General features: G+C 37.0%; 1 protein-coding gene across 4 annotated transcripts in view; it reads left to right on the forward strand.

Moving 5' to 3' along the window:
* The window catches only part of Rps6ka3 (ribosomal protein S6 kinase A3), a 110,212-nt gene that overhangs the window by 35,775 nt on the left and 51,713 nt on the right, over nucleotides 1–22,724 (forward strand). For all 4 annotated transcript variants that reach the window (XM_027432762.2, XM_027432757.2, XM_027432759.2 and 1 more), the window contains 2 exons: nucleotides 18,722–18,838; nucleotides 22,562–22,643. In XM_027432762.2, coding sequence (XP_027288563.1) covers nucleotides 18,722–18,838; nucleotides 22,562–22,643 — 199 coding nt within the window. The remainder of the gene's footprint in view (nucleotides 1–18,721; nucleotides 18,839–22,561; nucleotides 22,644–22,724) is intronic.

Consider the following 22,724-nt stretch of genomic DNA (forward strand, 5'->3'; position numbering starts at 1 on the left):
AGGCTTAAAGAATACTGAATACAGACTAAGACACACAGTTTCAGGAATGCTGCCTGCAGAGAGGATAGGGAAGCCTCCAACAGTATAAAAGTGATGAATTCTCCAATGGGTCTGAGTGTTGAAAATTCACTTGAGAAGTTGTTGCAGAGCAGAAAGAATTTGAAAAAGATATAGGAAAGCAAGTTTTAAAACAAAGCCACCATAATGTAAGCTTAAGAAAAAGACCAAAAAAAAAAAAAAATGCAGCTGGAATACTAGGAAACTAACATTTTCTACATAGTCACAATAGTTATAAACAAATAATTTTACTTAATGTTATGATTGCTAAGTTATAAAATTAGGATGTCTAATGATGTCAGAAATTGATAGCATTAGATGACATGTCAAGGAAGCCAAACACAGTGGTGCTCATATCCTTCATCCCAACACTGAAGCAGGTAGGTTGCCACTGGTTCAAGGCAAACACGAGCTACATATGTAGTACCAGGCCAGCCTGAGCTAGAGTAAGACTCTGGTAAAAATAATAATAATAATAATCAGAGGGAATGATGAAAAACCTGAAAGGGTATCAAGAACTGCTGCTTTGTTTTGTTTTGTTTTTCCGAGACACGGTTTCTCTGTATTGCTTTGGAGTATGTCCTGGCACTCTGTAGATCAGGCTGGGCTGGAACTCACAGAGATCCACCTGCCTCTGCCTCCCGGGTGCTAGGATTAAAGGCACATATCACCAACCCCCGACTGAACTGCTGCTTTTTATGTTATAACTCTGGCAGCAATTTTTAACCTTTTCACCCTTTTCCTTTTGGCCTGGATTTTTCTTTTCTTCACTCCTCATTAATTCTTCTCCCATTTGTTTTTTTCCTGTAGTCTGCCTCCCAGTCATGTCTTAGATCCTCTTCTGTCTTCTCTAAGTTTTAATGCTATTATTCTTCCTAAAGAGTCAATTCTTACCTGTCTTAACTCACCTGAAGTTCTTTATTTCCTCTGTGCATCTCATGTTAAGAAAATTTGCCCAAATTAAAATAAATTGCTCAGCACCAGAAAATCAACTGATAGCATCTCCCTTCCCAGATATGTTGGTTCATAAAGTTCGTATTTATGCATAATTAATTTTTCTCACAACTTACTCCAGCCAGTATCTTTTATCTTCTCTGTTGATAAGAGTTGGTTACCTTTATCTTTCATTCCTGCAGGACTTAGAGGAGAACCTGCCTTCATAGCAGAATATAGAACATCCACAAAATAAGACAGCTTTCTAGACTTCAGGCTTTTTTGTCATTTCTCAGCTGGCCAGAGAACTCCATGGTTTTCATGATTCATGCTGAAAAACTGGCAAGTCTTGACTGTCAAGATGGTCATTAAAAATATAAAGCAGTTTTCTGTTTAGTGGGGAATTGATTCTCTTAATAGTTCTTGTAATACTATGCAAAGGTCTTTCTAAGGATTGAGAATCAAAGGAGAGAAGTAATGCCTAGCACAAAGTAAGAGCCTAGTAAGTATTAATTTTCCTGTCTTTACTCCTTCTGGAGGCTGCTCTTGTTTTCTCATATTGTTTGCCAGAGATGAAGTATGTTCCTAAGGAATAAGATCATAGCCAGTATTTGTTTGTTATTTTGCTGAAAGTAGGCCTTGCCTCAGACAAAATTATGAAATTATTTCACTTCCCCTTAGTTTAGTCCTTTGACCTTTCTGTTCCATCTGCCATTCATTTGTTCATTTATAAGTAAGAAAATAAGACATAGAATTGTACTCTCTGTCAACCACATTCAAACTAGGCTTGAGCTTTTCTCCTGATTCAATCTCTTAAGTGAGTAACTGGGACCAAAGTTGTCCACCAGAGCCCCAACCTTCCTTCTGTCATGTATTTTCAATTATAGCACATACATGAATTTCTTATAACATCACCTTTGTAAATAACATATTGCTACAAAACAAAACATTTATTAACCCAGTCTCCATAGATTTTATATTATTGTATGCATATAATTGTTAAGTGAAGAAAGTTAAAAGTAATACATTCAAAGTGTTCCAAAATCCAGAACTTTTAAAAGTGTGGACATGATGGTACAAGTCAAAAATTCCACACCTGCACTGATACGATAGATTATAGTAAAAATGCAGACTCATGAAAAATACTGGATAAAACTAGCTTCTGGCTGTGTATATAAGGTAGATACGAAACATACATGAACTCTATGTTTAGGCTTGGGTCCCATCCCCCAAATACCCCATTTATTAGGCATTTAAACATATTCTAAAGCTTTTTTGCCATGCTTAGGATTGAACCCTGAATCTTGGACATTTCAGGTTCCTTTATGAAGGACACATCAGTAAATAACCTGCTCTTTTCAGATGTTCAGAAGTCATGCTGGGGCATTAGCAGTTAGCAATAGTTTCTATCTTCCACTTTCACCATTATTTTAGCTATTGCTTATTCTGTAACCATGAGGCTGTAATGGTGTGCCTAATCCCCTTCAAGGAATTTCACTTGCTCATTTAGGCTCCCTCAAACTGCCTTAAAACTTGAATTTGAGCATCCCAGGTAATACTCAAAGCCATGAGTCAGCACACAATTAGCAGTCAGGCTAAAGCACAAAATAAGCTACAGAAAGAATCTTGACAAAGTAGACAATAGGCAATGAGCTACTCAAAACAGGAAAGTACAATTGAGTGCTCATTGGCAGGAAAATGCATGTGTGGTACAATAACAGTTACTGACTAATTTTGTCAATTATTGTCTGTCATTCTAACTCATTGACTGAGAAGTGTAGTTTAGCACTCAGAGCTTGGGATAAAAATACTCTAGTTGATTTAAATAAATGCCACTTAGGGGAAATACTTGTGAGATAAATAGGGTTATAATTAACATGGCGTGGTAGCATTAAATAGGATATGTGTACACTAGACAAACTTTCCAAGCTTATAACGATTCCCTTTGCTGATTTTTGGCATTCTTTCAGAGATTTGTTTTGTTTTGTTCTGCTTTTACTTCCTAGAGACCCTTTTTTTCTATCCCTTAAAACACCTCTTCACCAGAACTTAAAACTACTTTTCCTTTTATCACAGCTTGCCACTGGTATGACTTTTGCCTCTGGTATAGTGCCTCCTCTGATTTAAAGTTAATTCCCTGCTGTAGTGTATTCATCACAAAACAGTATCCATTATTTCAGGTTGAGTGATGCTGCCCATATTTGGAAGGAAAGCAAGTGATTTAACTGAGTGATGTTCAGGTATGAATGGTTGAGTGAGTCAAACTGAAATATTGACAAATGAAAAGCTATGGCCCCTTTATCTAAATGAATATTTTAAGCCAACTATTTCATACAGGCATGCCCAAGACCTTAAGAGTAAGCATAAAAAAGCTATGTAGACAAAGAGGAGATGATGGGTTCCTACCTGAGACACTGGTGCTGCTTCCACTCTTCTGGCCCATTGGAAGGACAAGTAGAACCTAGCTTGCTTGATTTCCATCTAGAAAAAAACCTTAGAAGCAAGTCCTCACAGTACACCAGGAGTCCACTACCATTTAGTTCAAGTCAGTTATCTTTGTAAAACTTGTATCCTGTCCCTGATTTCAAAACCTTAAACTTTAGCCTCTTATAGCAGCAGATATAGATAAATGTCCACTGAAACTCATACTTTGAGGAAAATCCTTAGATACCAAATCCTTAAATATCTGAAAAGCTTGTATTACTATACAAAAATATATCCTAAAGAAATCAGTTAAGAACATGATGATTTTGTGTTTAGCATACAAATTTTATTGGTTTGGTTTTTTTTGGTATTTTTTATTTTATTTTTTTGGTGTGTGTGTGTGTGTGTGTTTGTTTTAAGACAGAGTTGCAAAAAAAAAAAAAAAAAAAACACCACCAAGAATCGGGCAGGCGGATCTCTGTGATTTCGGAGCCAGCCTGGTCTCAGAGCGAGTGCCAGGATAGGCTCCAAAGCTACACAGAGAAACCCCGTCTCGAAAAACCAAAAAAAAAAAAAAAAAGTTGCATATATTCCAGGCTGGCCTCAAATTTCCTATGTTGTTTAAGATAACCTTGAACATCTTACCTCCCTGCCTCCACCTCCAGAAGTACTGTGATTATAGGTGTGTCCTGCAATACCTGGTTTATGATAAATCCCAGGGCTTCGTGCATACTGAGCAAACACTCTACCAACTGAGCTGCATCCCCAGTTACAGAAATTGTTTTCTTTTGTTTTCCAAAAGTATTCATCTGTTATAGGATCATAAAGATGGTTGATAATTGGGTTTAACTGTGTTTATGATTCTGCCTTGGACCATCAAATGAGCTATTTTCCTTCAGAGTCTTACCAGAAAGTTTAGCAACTTCCCAGTTTTGCTGGTTTGTTTTTACCTACGTCAGAGATTCTCAACCTGTGGGTCTAAACCCCTTTGGGGGTTTGAACAACCTTTTTACAGGGTAAAAGCTAGATGTGACTGCATGTGCCTGAAACATAGAGGTTCTCAGACAGTGGGTCGTGACCTTTTGGGGTTGGTAGAACGACCTTTTCACATGGGTTGCCTAAGATAATTGGAAATATTTGCTATTTACATCACAATTCATACCAGTAGCAAAATTACAGGAAGAAGTAGCAATGAAATACTTTTATGGTTGGGGGTCACCACAACATGAGTAACTGTATTAAAGGTTTGCAGCATTAGGAAGGTTGAGAACCACTGCACTAGTTAGTTCACATATATTCTCCATTCTCATTGAATTGCTTTATTATGTATCCCATCCCTGCCATTTTCAAACTGTATAGACTTGAGCAGCAAGTTACTTAATGTTCCCTCTAAGCCTCAACCCCTTTGTCTGTAGTGCAGATAATTGTACTTAAAAATGAGTTAAGTGGTAAGAATTGTCTGAGATAATTACATGTAAACAGTGGTGACTTGGATAGAGTACTATATTTATTATTGTTACCGCTATACCTACAAGAGAACTATATCAACAAATGGGAGAATTGAAATAAAAACAACTCTATATTCACTTAACAAAGAAAGTAAACCAATAAAAAGCAAGAGGAGGGAATTCAATATAAATTCAAAGTCAGTGAAATAGGGGTGCAAATGTACAACACTAGGAAAGAAAAACAGGCTATAACCACAGATAGGAAAGAGATTCAGGGGTTATTTAAAAGTAATTACGGGGGCTGGAGAGATGGCTCAGTGGTTAAGAGCACTAGCTGTTCTTCCAGAGGTCCTGAGTTCAATTCCCAGCAACCACATGGTGGCTCACAACCACCTTGAATGAGATCTGGTCCCCTCTGCTGGCCTGCAGGCCCAAGACTGTATGCATAATAAATAAATAAAATCTTTAAAAAAGTAACTTCCAAAGAAACCATTCTGAGCGAGGTAACCCAATCACAAAAAGACAAACATATGTACTCACTCATATGTGGACCTGCTTTATGATACACAGTAGTGACCATGCTTTATCAGAGCTGTTTTTAATGATGTTGCTCAGAATGGTTTCCTCCCAGATGATGACTGAGAAACTAATTTTAAAAAAATGGTGCCAAGTACCACAAGAGTAACAGAAAAACAAAAAAGTAAATTGCATGGGTAAAGGGAAGTGAATATATGAAACATTGTCATGAGCTGAAAATTATTAAAGCTGACCTGAAGATGTCAATCAGTTGGTAGAACACTTACCTAGCATACAGGAAAACCTAGATTCTATCACACCACATAAGACTAGGTATGATGATGTAGACCTGTAATCCCAGCACTTTATAAGTGAAGGAAAGAGGATCAGAAGTTCAAGGTTAAGGTCATCCTCAGCTACATTCTGGCTACATGAAACTCCTTGTTGGTTTTTTGTTTTGTTTTGTTTTAAGAAAACAAGGTTGGGGATTTAGCTCAGTGGTAGAGGCTTGCCTAGCAAGCCATGGCCCTGGGTTTGGTCCTCAGCTCCAAAAAAAAAACAAAAAACAAGAGGGCTGGAGGCCCTGAGTTCAATTCCCATCCACATGGTGACTCACAACCATTTATAGTGGAATCTGCTTCCCTCTTCTGGCATGCAGGTATACATACAGATAGAGAACTCATATACATAAATAATGTCTTTTAAAAGGAAAACAAAAAACAAAAACCAGGGAAATTGTTAAAGCTCAGTGATAGACAAGGAGTATTAATATACTGGTCTTTCTTTGCATTTCTGGATGTGCTCAAAATAATACTAAATATAACACTATATTAATTTGTTCTGAAATATAGTTTTAAAGGAAAATCTAAAGTATATTCATTAATGAAGAGAAAAAGAGTTTAAATCATTAGTAAATAATCATGTAGCATGTGTACATATACCACACACACACACTAATAATCACATTGCAGACCACAATTATAGCCATGAAAAAGAAAATTGGTGCTGAAAAGAAAATAACATGATAGTTTAACATCTGAACACAAGTGCAGATATCCTAATAAAACTTCTATACATTAAGTTCAGAATTACATTAAAACAATTTCCTCCAAAATACAAGTATAGGTTAGTGTTAAGAAACCTATTATATAAGTTATCAAATTAGTAAATCAAAGGAAGAAACTGCATTTATCACTTTGTAGTTTTAAAGAAAAAATATCATAGGTTTAAAACCTAATGTTTATGTCTAAGTACTTTAGTGGGTATGTTCACAAACTCAGGATCAGAGTAGCATTTGGTATCGTTTACTTTTCGCTCCATTGATGGAGAATTCAATTTTGTTTGATGATCAGAAGCCAGTGAAGAATTTTGGTTAGGGCCATAACCTATTTAATTTATGTTTGGTTTGTGTTTCTGGGTTGTTGGGTTTTTTCATAGTTAGGATATAGTATAAAGTTGTAGATAAAGTCTTTATTTGTATATATCCATATTCATTTTTGAGATAGGGTATCTTTCATTGTATATAGCTCAGACTAGCCTCAAACTTCAGATCCTCAAGCCTCTGCCTCCCTAGTATTGGAATTATAAGCCTGTGCTACCACACCTGGCTATGATTTTTGCTTTAGGATTATTCTGCCTACTATAAAGACAAAGGAATGCACAGGAAAAATTGCAAACAGGAAAATACTACTTACAGCACTACTTTGAAAAATTCTATATAAGTGTGAAATGTACACGAAAGATGGGGATATCACAATGGTACAGTAAATAAAGTGCCCCAAAGTAGATTTTATCATTGTATTGTTGGTATTCACTAGTAATGCATTTAAGGTTTTAATAGATCTGGGGTCAGCAGACTATACCTAATGGCCACCCATTTTTGTAAATGAAGTTTAATTGAAGCACAGCCTCACCTATTCCTTTCCCATTGCATTGGCAAGATAGAAGGCGGCAGTCCTACAAAGCTGAAAATATTTGCTGTCTGGCCCTTTACTGAAAACATAGTAATACATTTAGTGTGATCCAAATGTGTACATGTATATGTACAGAAAAACAATAAAATTTCCAGAGTTGAATGGGTTTATTTTTCTCATGGTTCTAGGGATTGAACCAAAGACCTTGCACATGAGATGCAAATACTGTACTATCAAACTTCATTCCGAACACATGGTAGGAGGTGGGGCAGATGCAGGAAAATCAATCAAGACCAGTCTATGCTACATAGGGAATTGAAGGCTAGCCTGAGATACTTGAAACTTTATTTCAAATGAGAAAGAGTGGGTCTTTTTTTGCTTTTCAGAAGTTATCACTTGAATAAAACAGAGAACTATTCTGAACAGAGGCACTGTTTCCATAACTGGTTGTGAATAAACGTGGTGTTTCCTTTGGTTCAGTATAGTCCGATGAAGTACCTCATGTTCAGACTGTATTAGGTGGATGTCCTAACTCTGCTGCCCTATTGGAACTTCTTAAGAAGACTTAAGTAATCCATTTTGAGAAAATGGGAGAATTTTGTTCTTATGAAAAGCTTATAAGTACTTCCCTTACTGAAAAACAGTCATCCATTTTAAACTGAGACAAGTGTGCAATCATCTGGGTATAATTTAAAGATTTATTTATTTATAGTTGATTTCTAATGTATTTGGTGGTGTAGCATTTTAAAATTACTCTCCCTTTACTTGATGCCCTTGCCATGAAAATTTGATGTACGAAGAAGAGCCCTGGCTTTTTATTAAGCACGTGATGGGCACTATAATACATGCTCAATCAGTAAGTGCTCAGCTGAGCCCCAACCAGAGATAACTCTATCACCAAAAATGTGCCTACCCCTTCCACAATTTTTTTATCTAGAAAATTAGCTTATTCTTTTTTTTTCCTTTTTTTTTTTTTTTTGGTTTTCAAGACAGGGTTTCTCTGTGGCTTTGGAGGCTGTCCTGGAACTAGCTCTTGTAGACCAGGCTGGTCTTGAACTCACAGAGATCCGCCTGCCTCTGCCTCCCGAGTGCTGGGATTAAAGGCGTGTGCCACCACTGCCCTGCCCGAAAGCTAGCTTATTCTTACTGTTCCTCCTCCCACTTCCCTTCCACTTTCCAGCTACTGAGGATTGAAACCTGGGTTTTACACATGCTACACAAAATGATCACTGAGCTACACCCTAAGGCCCATATTCTGGATGTTTTTAGAGTCTCTTTGGGTTTGAACTTTAGCAATCTTATTAAATTTTATAAGCTATGTACATTAGCACTTGAGGTTTTTCTTGGATCCACATATATTAAATTTACATTAGATCACATCTTGTATCTGCTGATCCTTTGGTTATTTTAAGTGCCACTTACAGTGATATTCTGTGTATTGGCATAATTTAAAAATATTTTCCTGCCGGGCAGTGGTGGCGCACACCTTTAATCCCAGCACTCAGGAGGCAGAGGCAAGCGGATCTCTGTGAGTTTGAGACCAGCCTGGACTACAAGAGCTAGTTCCAGGACAGCCTCCAAAGCCACAGAGAAACCCTGTCTCAAAAAAAACAAAAAAAAAATATTTTCCAAAGCAAAAATGCCAGTAAGTGAAATAAGGAAGGGCTTATGGAAGCCAGTCTCCACCTTTCTGTCCAGCTTAGTTTCTTAGGAATTTGTTTTTGCTCACTGATAAAACCAGCAGTTAGACTTTTTAATTTAGATTTTATCAGCTGGGAATTGAATTTTGGGTGCTAGAGTCTTGCCTTTAATTTGATTCATAACTGATTACAACACATGTAAATTTAAGTTCCATTTACATTCATATAAGATGGATAGGATTTATCCTTCAGTCTAAAAGGTTGTTTTTGTTTTGTTTTTGAATGTAGTCTTTGTTTTCTAACCATAGTTATGAAACTTTTCCTTACTGACAGGGAACACCCATGGCATGGCTATATATAACTTTAAAGTCATCTCGAGGCCATGTCTTGTGTATCTGTATAAACATTACAAAGGGTAAATTCCCACATGTGTATCAGCAACTTTTATTATTTTAATAGTAGTAACTAGTTTCACTTGCTTTTAAGAGTCATAGTTAAGAAATACTGCTGTTTGTCAGGATTCTAAAATGGCATTCATTTTACTAGTTTAAAAAAATGTTTCTACTGCTGGGAATCAGGAGAAAAAACACTTCAACAGGATTTGGTTATCAGCAAATCTGTTGCAGTTTCCTGTTCTGGCCTCTCTACCTATCAGCTACAAGAAAGCCTGTGTAGGCAGGTTTCTCCTTTCTTTTACCACAGGAAAACTGTCCAGCCTCTTTTTCTAGCATTTTCAGGACCCGCCTGACAGGAAATTTCCTAATTGCTGGAACAGCTGGTAGGAGAAAACTTTGCAGGGGCTTGGCCTCCTCTTTCTAACTCAAGTTCTACCGTCAGGAACTCTATCTTCAGTATGGTTTCATAGCCATGTTTAAATTTTTGTCTTTTCGTGTTCGCTCTATACAGGTAAGCTTTGTTCAACTTCTTTTTTAAAAAGATGTTTTATTCAGAACAAACTATAATTATGCTAGTCATTCAGTTTCATAGGTTCTTTTAAGGAACTTTTAAAAAAATTCAGAATGTGTTTTGAACGAACTTTTAAAAACATTTTTATTAAACATAAGCTAGTTGGTTGTATTAGACATTTCAACTCTTCATTTTGTTAATTTATTTTTATATTGGATTATTTGTGCTAGAATGATCTTATCATGCTTGTATTCATAATTTTATATAATAAAACAAATGACTTTAAATCTCAGAATTAAACTAGTTGTGAACAGAATTGCAAACAATAATCTCCTATATAATGTCAGTTAAAATATTAGGAGATTATTATCATGTAGGTAATATTTTAGCATATAAGATAATATTATTTTAAGTAGTCAAACACTTAGGTTTTGTTGAAACTGGTTCCTGTAAAGGCTCAAGAGCTTCAAGCAGCTCTACATTTAAGTAACTGTAAGCAAGTGATTTGACCTAACTCAGTAAAGGCACAATTTTCAAAGAAGTATTTTTGTCACAGTGGGTTTAGTGGATGATAATGTGCATTATATTTAACAGAAAATCCTGCCAAAATTAACTTGTTGTGTTGCCATGAGAATTGTTCTATAACACTCTCTTTAAAGAGTTAAATTTTCTGATTGGGATTCTGGGTGGGGGTGGGACCCAGTGTTGAAAATGTTCGTCTGGAGAACTAGCATTCTTTTAAACATGGGAGAAGTTGGCCCATGATAGTCTCATAATGAATTTTTAAGTAAAAATGTTGAATTCATTTATTTCAGTAGCAAGTGAAATAAATTGAATCTAATCAAATTATCTTCTAGAATAAATTAAAATATTGTTTACCATTGTTTAGATAACAATTATTTAGATAAATAATTGTTTGCCACACCAAATAATTTATAAACTCTAAATCATATTAAAAACAAAAGTTACAAAGTACTTTCAAATAAACTGTTACAGTGCTATAGGAATCTCTGTAGAAAGTGATTGTTCAGTGACTTTAGTCTACAGCACATTTAAGGGATAAGCGATATATATTTCATTTGTAAGGTATTTTTTTATGTTACAACAAGATATAGGTCCGTAGTTAAATACTTTTTATGGTCTTGTACCAAGGAGCATTTAAATATTTTTCTTCAAGTTTTAAAAATGTTCTCTGGCATTCAAAACAATTTGGAAAATACAAATGCCTCAAGAATAGATTTCCTGACTCAAGGGAGAAGAGGAAAAGGAAATTATGTATACAAGGAAGGGCGTAATGCCAAACATTGAATCATTCTTTAAAATCAGTTAATATCCCCCAGTGTGTGTGCTTAGTGTTAGCATGGTACAATATTAGGGTTTTTAATAACTCAAAAAGACAGCACTAATGTAAGTACCTTTTTTTAAATTCTTTTTACATTTGGGTCAAGTTTACATTTTCCTCTCATGGCTTGAAAGGAATTTTTTCTGAGACAGGGTTTCCCTGTATAGCCCAGGCTGTCCTGGAACTTGTTTTGTAGATCAGGCTTTGTATACTTGCTTTGTAGAGCTGTCTGCTTTTGCCTCCCAGTGCTGAGATTAAAGGTATGACCACCATGCCTGGCTTAGAAAGGAAATATTAAGTTAACCTTTTTCCCACTTTAAGGGTGAGCTTTAAAGACTAAGAATGAACATGGTGGCCTTTACCTTAAGCTATGGGTGACACATGTCTGAGAAGGTTAAAAGAATGATACAGAATTGTGTTGTAGATTTCATTGCCCATTTTGCCTATCATAAAACTTTTGCTTAACAAATAAACAGACTTCATAAAAATATCATTACAGAATTTATAACAGTTTTAGGTACAAAACATAATATTTTGTGGTGACAAAAGTACTCATGTATCACTTAAAACAATGCACACTACAATAGGGCTACCATATGAAACAAGATGTAATGGTGCACAGCTGTAATCCCAGCACTGGAAGACTCATGGAGGAGCATTAGTTCAAGATCAAGGTCGGCTTGAGCTACAAAGTGAGACTTTATCTCAGGAAAAAAATTCAAGCCAGGCCATGGTGGTGAACACCATTAATCCCAACACTTGGGAGGCAGAGACAGGTGCATCCCTATGAGTTTGAGGCCAGCCTGGTCTACAGAGTGAGTTCCAGGGCATCCAGAACTACACAGAAAAATCCTGTCTCAAACAAATTCAGTATAAAAGTGGGAAGATAGTAAAGAAAATTTCTCAGAAAGTACAGACATAAGAGATTAAGTATATATAATTCCAAATCCAACCCAAAGGGAAGTTGTAAAAATAGAAACCCTGAAAAAATTATTGGAATGAAATTATTAAATATTAGAGTTCCCCATAGAGGTGAAGAATTAATAGATGATAACATTATCTAAGCACCTAGTATTCTGAGAGAAAGTAGACTCTGACTGACTTCATTAGTGTGGAGTTTCAAAAAAATAAGCCAGCCAAGGTTATATATGTCTCAAAAAACTATAAATTAGTAAATAATAGAGGCCAGCAAAATGCCTCAGTGGGTAAGGGCATTTGTTGACAGTCCTGGCTGAGTTCAGTCCCACGGGCCACACAGCACGAGATAACTCACTCTACAAAGTTGACCCTGCCCTGCATGTTCTCTCTAACACACACACACCAACACCACTTCCTCCACCACTACCACCAATATGTTAAATACATTTTTAAAAGAACATCCAAGGCAGGAGAGATGGCTCAGTGGTTATGAGTACTAGCTACACTTCCAGAGGATTCAGTTTCCATTCCTAGTACCCACATGGTGTCTCACAGCCATCTGTATCTCAAGTTCCATGGGATCACACAACCTCTTCTGGCCTCCATGGGCACCATACATGCACATGGTGCACAGACTTACATGCAGACAACATGCTTATACACATAAAACAGCACAGAGAAGAGGAAGTAAACAAAAAGTCCCATCCCCAACAAAAGGCTATTCATAATCAATACCTGCTAGGAAATGGAAAATTGGTTTTCTCCAATTGAATGTCACTGGGTATATCACACATACTCTAGGGCAGGCCCCATACCCAGGTATAGTTGGCCAATGCAAAATAAACTCCATTCTTTTTGTATGTGTGCTTTTGTTTCATTTTGATATTTTTTTGTCATGTTGGTGTTTGTTGGTTGGTTGGTCTTGGCCATTGCCTTTTGTTTGCTTCTTTTAAAGATTTATTATCTATGTAACATTCTGCCTCCATGCATGCATGCATGGCAGAAGGCACTAGATCTCATTACAGATGATTGTAAGCCACCATGTGGTTGCTGGGAATTGAACTCAGGACCTCTGGAAGAGCAGCCAGTGCTCTTAACCTCTGATCCATCCCTGCAGCCCCTGCTTTTTGTTTTGTTTTGTTTTGAGCAAGAGAAAGAACATGAAGTTTGGTGGATAGGAAGGTGAGGAAGAACTGAAAGAAAGTGGAGGAAGGGATATGTGACCAAAATATATTGTGTGTCAAAAAAAAAAAGATTTTAAATGGTGATCTGCAAAGTATGCCTAGGCTAGCCCCATCTTATAAGCAACACAGTTGCTAGAAGGTAGTAGACAAATGACACTGAATTTCTGAGGCAAAATTGTTTTCAGCCTGAAATTTGATGTGAAGTCAAACTTTACAAATATGAAGACAAAATAAAGACGTTTACAGATTTATGCAGCTCAGAAAAATTTCTTCCAGCAGGGCATAGCAATGTACTTCTAAGAACTCCGAAGACTGAGGTAGAAGAATTGTAAATTTGAGACCATCCTGTACTAATAGAATAGCAAGACCTGTCTTAAGAAGCTAAAAAGATTTTCTTCCATGTAATCCTTCCTAGAAAACTATAAGGGGTAATCATAAAAGACAGACATAAAAGCAGAAAATAGTAGATTGATCCAGGAAATAAGTCACCTTGAGTTGGCCTGGGAATCATTGTTAGGGGCCTGTATAAAAAGAAACCTACTATATTGCCTAGCATGCACGTGATAAGTCAGTGCTGTTGTATAGGCATTTAACTTAGTTAGGTCAGGCTATAGAGAGTGCTTGTTAAATTGCAAAACAGAAAACAGCATTGATATTTTGTCTGAGCATACAAACACGTGCACACACTCACACCCAAACACCCACCCACCTACCCTTGAGCAAGCTAATTTTGCAATCCTGTTCCTCGTGCCTCAGCCTCCCTAGAGCTGGGATTACAAGCACATTTCTGGCTGGAGAGATGGCTCAGAGGTTAAGAGCACTGACTGCTCTTCCAAAGGTCCTGAGCATCCACATGGTGACTCAACAACCATCTGTAATGAGATCTGGTGCCGTCTTCTGGTGTGCAGATATACATGGAAGCAGAATGTTGTATACATAATAAATAAATAAAAAACCTTTAAAAAATTAAAAAACACAAGCACGTTTCAGTATGCCTGGTGCAGACCATTAGTTTTCTTAATGGGCTTAACAATGTAAAAATATAGCTACCAATGGGCAAGGGAAAGTTAAAGAATGAATATGTGGGCACTATTGACTTTTACAAAGTGAGGAGTTAAGATGCTATTCAAAAACAGTAAAAGAAAAGTTTTAAATAAAAGTAATACAATTATCAAACAGTAGAAAATATGTCTTAAACTTAATAAATGAGCAAAGTAAGTGCAAAACTAATTGCTTTTAAAATCTGGTAGTATGGCCGGGCGTTGGGTGTCACACGACTTTAATCCCAGAGGTAGGTGGATCTCTGTGAGTTCAAGGCCAGCCTGGTCTCCAGAGCAAGTGCCAGGATAAGCTCCAAAGCTACACAGAGAAACCCTGTCTCAAAAAACCAAAAAAAAAAAAAAATCCTGTGGTGCACACCTTTAATCCCATGACTAAGGATACAGAGGCAGGCAGATCTCTTGAGTTTGGGTCATCCTGATCTACATAATGAGTTCTAGGACAGCCAGTGCTACAAAGAGGGGCTCTGTCTCATATATAAATAAATATAAAAATCCAGGTAACCAAATGAAAAAGTGACTTGCTTTTCGCCATAAGCTATTCTGATCTGTTATTCATGTGCACTTATTACTTCGATTTAGAAATCAAATTTTTAGGGAATAAGAAATGTATGTGGGGCTAGAGACAGTGACTCAGCAGTTAAGAGCATTTGCTGTTCTTGCACAGGTTTGAAGTTTGATTCTCAGCACCCACATCAGGTGCTTCTCAACTGCCTGAAACTCCAGCTCTAGGAGCCTCCATGAACACCTACACACTTGGTTATTCACAAGCAGAGCATCACACATATACATATTAGATTCTTAAAAACTGAAAAATATTTCAGGCTGACAGAGACACTTATATAATAAAGAAGTAGGTTTAAACTATATTGCAAAGGGCCTCAAATGCCAGCGTGAAGCAGTGCATTGAATTTGGGAGAACTTGAAGAGGTGTTTGAGTAATCTGGAGCTGAATACTTTTCAGAAAATGTATCAAGAAAGATGAAATAGACATAGGCAGGATGAGGTATTTTGTGGAACCATACCCGTTTCAGTTTTCTACATGAAAGATTAAAGGGTTACATCTGCATGATGCCATTGGAATGGAAGAAGAAAGGATGAAAGGTTTTCTAAGCACTGTACTTGATATCTAGCTGGTATTTCAGTATATATTTATTGAGTGAAGAGATCAAAGAGAGCCTGCATTTTTAGTGGCTTAATTGACATGAGGGGAAAGGAAGGATAGTCATCAAAGATGAGAATAGTAATGGGTATTTATTTTGAGATCCATTCCCTGATTGTAGGCTACACTGTAACAGTAAGCCTTGATCCTCTTTGCTTGCTACAGTCTGCTGAATGCTTAATTCAGGAACTGTTCCTCCTTGCTTATGTTGCTTCCTTGTGAAAGTCATCAATGTAGGTATTTGCTGTAGACTATAAGTTGCAAAAATATTAAAGCTGAGTTGAATCACATCCCACTTACCCAAGAAAAAGAAATGATAAAATGTAGACTATTACAGAATATAGTTCTTCCTGGCCATGTGATTTAAGGATGTAAATGGTATGCTAAAATCCGACCAATGAACTTGGCTCCATGAGTCAAATTTGCAGCTCATTGGTCTTTAAAATACAATGTGATGACACTTTGGGTGTGGAAAAGAAAGAACTTCTTTTATGTGTATATAATTTATGAACACTAAGCATACAGATAATGGTTCTGTGATAATCGTTTTATTGCTAAGGATGTGCTACTGAGGTAACTGAAGCAAGAGATAGATGACTAGTTACAGCCAAGCATAGTGGCCCAATGCCTGTAATTTCGGAATTTAGGAGGCTGAAGCAAAGAGATTTACCAGAAGTTCAAGGCCATCTTAAACTGATAGTGATACCCTGTGTCAAAAACAAAGACTACAAAGCTTAGGAGCATAAGTCTGTAGTATCCTGTCATTGTTCTTTAGTGGAAAACGACCAAGAACATCCACCAGCCTCAGAATAGTATAACTGTATGGGCCTTGTTTGGAAGTTAGAAAACTGGAATTGAGTCCTGAGTCTGCAGCATACTGGCTGTGCTCTTTAGCCCTCATTTAATGTCTTTAAACTTTAGACTTCAGAGTATTCAAAGCCTTTTGCCTTTAAAAGATCTATTAAATTTCTCATGGTAAAAGGAGTCAAAGGAACACTTTAGAATTCTGAAATGCTTGTGTCTGATCTGGGAAATTTGTATTGTCATTAGCCCTCAAAACACTAAAAGTCAAAGGTTTTTCATGAAACATAAATACAGGGTATAAAGTAAAAAAGCAACTAATGCATGTTTGATACAAGATAAAGTATTGGCTGGATTTTCATCTAAATCTTATTTATCACTCTTCATATGCATTCTTCTTTGGAAGATTGTTATTTGGTAGTTTACTTCCCGCTTTTCTTACTGTAACTGCTCAGCCTCATTCAGAGAGAAGTGTGCTCAGGAAGAGGTAGCACCCTTAAACTCAGCTGATGTGATACATCACATACAGGGTTGTCAGGAGAATTAGGGAATAATACTTTTGAAATTAAAAAAAAATACATGACAATATTGGGAGACATTTTTGTTATTGTGGTTAAATTTTTAAGACAGTCCAAAATGAGTAAGCTGCTGAAGTAGTAGGCTAGCCTATGAACAACATATAGCCTCTGCCTTGGAAACTAAAATGGTATATTCCTTTATATATTCTACCTGGAGATTCTTGTCACTTTCAGAAATTAAAATAGGGTATCTTTTGTATCTTTTTGAGAAATCTCTGTGCAGCATAATTCTTGTTTGGTAGTTGGTTGGTTGGTTGGTTGGTTGGTTTTTATGGTGCTGGGATTGAACCTGGGCCTTTCCACATGTTAAGCAGGTGTTCTACCACTAAGCATTTGCCAGCCTTCAAGGGGATATGAGAAAATACTAACCAGGTGTGGTGGCACATGCCTCTAATCTTAGTGCTCTGGAGTCTGAGAATCAAAGAAGATCATGGCCAGCCTGGATTACACAATGAAACCCTAGCTCCAAAAACAAAAGTATTAGTATAACACTTTTAGATTCTTCTACCACTGGTTTTTTTTTTTTTCCCCCCCGAGACAGGGTTTCTCTGTGTAGCTTTGGAGCCTTTCCTGGCACTCACTCTGGAGCTCTGGAGACCAGGCTGGCCTCTAACTCACAGAGATCGGTGTGCTTCTGCCTCCCGAATGCTGGAATTAATGGCGTGTGCCACCAATGCCCCGCCTCTTCTACCAATATTTATCATCTAGAAAAAAAACAACATTCGTCGTCAACAAAATAGAAATGACAGTGTTTATCTAACAGGCTGTACCTTTGATTTTGCCATATTTTGTTTTATTGTTGCTGTTTTTGTCTATAACATACAGTATTTCCTTGATTAATCTGTTCATCTCAACACAAATAGGTAATTGAAATCCTATGTACATGTTATATATTCTCTTGTATCCACTTTGGGCTTTAAAGATACTTCTTTAAGATGAATGTGTTACTGCATGCCTATAATCTCAGCACTAGGGTAAAGTTGGAGGATAGCCTCATCTATGTAAGACACTATCTCAAAACATCTTTTCTTGACCCAAAGATTTTTCAGTTTTATTATATAGAACAGTCATCTTTTCCTTCCATGTTTGATCCCTCTATCCACATTTTTAATCTTTTCTGACTTTGGTTTTTAGAGTTAATAGCTCTTTCTCTCCTTTGAGAATGGCTAGTAACATGTATTTCAAACATAAACCTTCACTCTATTTTTTTCCTGCTCCTCTTCAGTATGCTTTCTTAGACAGCTGTTATGGTTGGAACCATGTGTTACCCTAGACCAGTTTTCAGTACCTCTTCACAACAAATAGTGCATAAATAACATTTGTTCCACCTGATATAGTCACATACCAGACACAGTATAGTAAGTACTCTAATCTGCTTTTGTTCTCCTCAAAACTATTCTGATTATCTTTGATAGAAAGAATAAAAATTTGGAAATAATTACTGCTAATATCTTATAGAAGCTAATAAGGCTTAACATTCTTTAATATTTAACTTGAAAGTATAATTATAGGGTAGGAAAGGTGGCTCAATGGTTAATTAAGAGCACTGCCTGCTCTTCCAAAGGTCCTAAGTTCAATTTCCAGCAACCACATGGTGACTTATAACCACCTGTAATGAGATCTGGTGCCCTTTTCTTGCCTGCGGGCATACATGCAGGCAGAACACTGTAAACATAATGAATGTTTTAAAAAGAAAGTATAATTACTTGATTATGTTTTCTATTAACTTGATAAGTCAGTAAAGAGTAGTTTTGTATATTAATTTGAGAGTTTCTAATATGCTATACTAAGATTATTTTATTATGGCTAACAATGTGTGTCGTCTCTATTTATTTTAACAGGAAGAAGGCAGTATCAAAGAAATTGCAATCACACATCATGTGAAGGAAGGACATGAAAAGGCAGATCCTTCCCAATTTGAGCTTTTGAAAGTATTAGGGCAGGGGTCATTTGGAAAGGTAAGTCATAATTGTATGCTGTAAACAAAGTTTATACAAATTCTGTAAACATACAAAATAGAATGGTAATCACACAAAGCTTGGAATTGAGGGAGGCTAGATATATTAGCAGTGGATCTTGCTTGTGTATTTTATTTAGTGAGGCTGTTTAGCAGCTCTTTGCTAATACACATAATTTGTTATAGTTGTTTAACCACTTTTAAACACAGAGCATACTTTTAATCCAAATGTAGACTCAATAGTTAGCAGAGAGAGCATAATGGTTATGTTTAACCCCCCCCAAAAAAATAAAATAAGTTTAAACCATGAGTCAGCTAGACTGAACTCATCTTTTCTACATATCACTGTTACTTAATCTCTTAGAGCTCTGTTTCCCTATTCTAGCATGTCATTAAATATGAGAGTTACTTGAGGTTTGATTCTAAACTACCGCCTTTTACTCCTTCCTCACTAATTGATTTTCTCTGTGTCCCTGTGTTGTTACTCACATGCTGCTGACATCACATATTTATATTTCCTAATTCTGAACTCTCTCTATATCTACTCCTCACCCACATTTATGTCTCAAAGGCATTTTATTTTGTGTTTGGTGTGTCTAAGAACAAATTCATAATCTTTCCCATCCCCAAACCTATCCTATTTTATTTTTCTCTATCACTATGAATAGCATCCAGTTAAACAAGTCAGAAACTAGGGAGGCATTCTTAACATCTTTTTTAGGTCTGTTGCCTCCTCCCTTCCCTGTAACCCTCACCATGTTACATACCATCCCAGCCAATATGATCTGTCACCAAATCCTGTTGATTGAGTAAATGCTTTTGAAATCATAGCAATCCTATCCTGCATTGCTGCTATCTTTCCCTGGTCTATTGAAAGAGTCTTATTAAGAGTATCTTCCTGGGGCTGGAGAGATGGCTCAGCGGTTAAGAACACTGACTGTTCTTCCAGAGGTCCTGAGTTCAATCCCAGCAACCACATAGTGGCTCACAACCACCTTGAATGACATCTGGTGCCCTCTGCTGGCATGCAGGCACAAGACTGTATACTAAATAAATAAATAAATAAATAAAAATCTTTAAAAAAAAAGAGTATCTTCCCAATTTCTTTACTTAACCTCAATTATGTACATCAGAACCAGCAGCCTCCCTTTGTTTTTATGATAAAAACAAATTCTTAAAATTGCAGAAGAACCCCTGAGTCTGACTCCCTAGCCACCTCTAAAACATCAACTTAGATGTTATCCAACACTGTGTTCTGACCCCATTGTCCTTTTTTGCTCCTAAGCTTTCTTCAGCTGGTTAGCTCTTCTTGTGCCTGTGATCTCAGAGGAGAGTTCCCTGCCACCCTACGTGTCACACCCATTAGCTCTGCCCCCTAGGAACATTATAGACTTTATGGCACTCCCTGCAGTTACAGTTACTCATTTGTAAAATTGCTTATTGGCTCTCTCTATCACTAGACTAGAGGTTCCATGAGTAGCATTGTACCCAACATGTAATTTTGAAAAATATTAAGGAGTCATAGTGTTGGCCTCATAGGATAGTAGTGAGAATTAAATGATATAAGGCCAAACACTTATCTGGCATTTGCTGTATTACCTACTCTTCAACAGACCCAAATAGAGGAGTTTATTTTTATACATTGGATTTCAGGGAACACAATATTTAAGTTTCAAGGAATTCAAATGCTTCTCCCTTTATTTCTTTAAAAGTACTTTAAGTGCCTCACTATAAATAGCAAACATTAAAATAGGGTGTCTTCTTTCTTACTCATCCTTAAAGGCCAGTGTAAGCCAAGGAAACACAGATGACCTGTCAGAGCCCAGAATAACTGCGTAGGCAAGTTAGGACTCCTGGTGATGTCACTGAGCTTGGCATCTCACTGGCTTAAGCAAACAGTTAAAGAATGCCATGAGCAGGGCCCCAGAACTGGGTATATGACCCGGATCTTTTCCCACTGTGACTCCCTGATTTGGGCAGCTATAAAACTGGCATTGTTTAGTAGGTCTGCATCCTCAGATTGTCATGATGCTACATTGCAAGTGCTTCTGAAGAACTGCTGAAAGTTATTAAGGTGCTTTCAAAGAACTGAAACAAGTTTAGAGGCCATACAAATTTTCCTTTTACAATGAATAATGACAATGATAGGGCAATATCCTAATTATCTCTACCCAATTAGAATTTCTTACTGTTCGTTATAATTATTACTAATATTTGACTGCCTTTCACATTTGAAAAGTAGTTCACCTTAGAACCACACTTAATAAAAATGTTTTTCTTGGGCAGTGGCACACGCCTTTAATCCCAGCACTCAAGAGGCAGAGGCAGGTAGATCTTTGTGAGTTCGAGGCCAGCCTGGTCTATAAATTGAATTCTAGAACAGCCGGCACTGTTATGCAGATAAACCCTATCTCAGAAAACCAAAAATAAAAAAACCTGAAAATTAAGCCGGACAGTGATGGCAGATGGCACATGCCTTTAATCCCAGCACTTAGGAGGCAGAGGCAGGCTGTGAATTTGAGACCAACTTGGTCTACAGAGTAAGTTCCAGAACAGGCTCCAAAGCTACACAGAGAAACCCTGTCTCAGAAAAAAATTTTTAAAGTTTTTCTCCTTCTAGGTCAGCTCCCCATAATTTACTAAAAGAGCTACTGGGTGGGGCTTAATGCTGGAACTGAGAACACAGTTACATGAGAGCACATCCTGCCTCTGGGGTCCAATGTGAGATGTGGTGCTTTTCATTTCTACGATTTCTCAAAACAATAGAATTCTGCCTTGCCGGAGAATCAATTGATGAATTGTTTTGAGATTTCTTTGCTAATCGGATTAAGTATATAAGTCAGATAATTGAAGCTGACCCTAAACTTAAATCTTGGTTGTAATTTGCTTCTCTTCTTCCCGCCCATAGCAGCTCAAGAGCACTGCTTTCCTTCAGGCATGGTGCCTTACATCTATAATTCCCAGCAGTTAGGAGGCTGAGGCAGGCAAATTATAGTGAGTTCCAGGGCATCCTGGGCTATACAGAGTAAGACCCAGTCGCAAAAAAACAGCGGGGGTAGGGGGGGTACTGTTTGATTTGAAAGAATAGGTAAGAGAAATATGTTCAAGTGCAGGTCCAGAAGCTAGAGAGATGACTTGATAAGTAAGAGCACCTAAGTTCAAATCCAAAGCACCTATGTAAAAAGCCAAATGTGGCCTTGGGCACCTGTGACCCCAGCACTGTGAAGGGCAGAGACAGGAAAATTGCTAGGGCTTGCTGGCTACCAGAATAACTCCAAGTTCAGTAAGAGAGTCTATCTCAAAGGAATGAAGTGAAGAATGATAGAGTAGGACACCCAACATCCTTCTCTGTCAGATAATAACACACAAGCAAACAAACACAAATTCAGGTCTATTTAGCAGGTCTCTTTAAGGCTTGGTGGCAATGGTCAATAATGTAATAATCAAAATGAATATGATGTACTGATACTGTTTGTATAAGCCATATTATAACACAACTATGAATTATTGAAAGCACATCTTATGTATTTTGCCTAAACTCCACACTCTTCATAATATCCCCAAATATATGAAAATTGAAGATGCTAAGTAATAATCCTGGGACTTGTGTTATGGACAAAATGTGTTTAGAATGTATTTATATATATATAATGGGGTCTTGCTCTAATAAAGGAATATTGTTTATGCTTCTTTGTAACATTTATTTTCTGTCATTTCAATATAGGTTTTCTTAGTTAAAAAAATCTCAGGCTCTGATGCTAGACAGCTTTATGCCATGAAGGTATTAAAGAAGGCCACACTGAAAGGTAAGTGCTGCTGCTATTTGCCATGCTCATGTAGTCTAAACAAACTGAAAGTTCTCCTTAGAGCTCACATGACCCTGAAGT

Source organism: Cricetulus griseus, chromosome X (genome assembly GCF_003668045.3).
Source record: "Cricetulus griseus strain 17A/GY chromosome X, alternate assembly CriGri-PICRH-1.0, whole genome shotgun sequence".
NCBI lineage: Eukaryota > Metazoa > Chordata > Mammalia > Rodentia > Cricetidae > Cricetulus > Cricetulus griseus.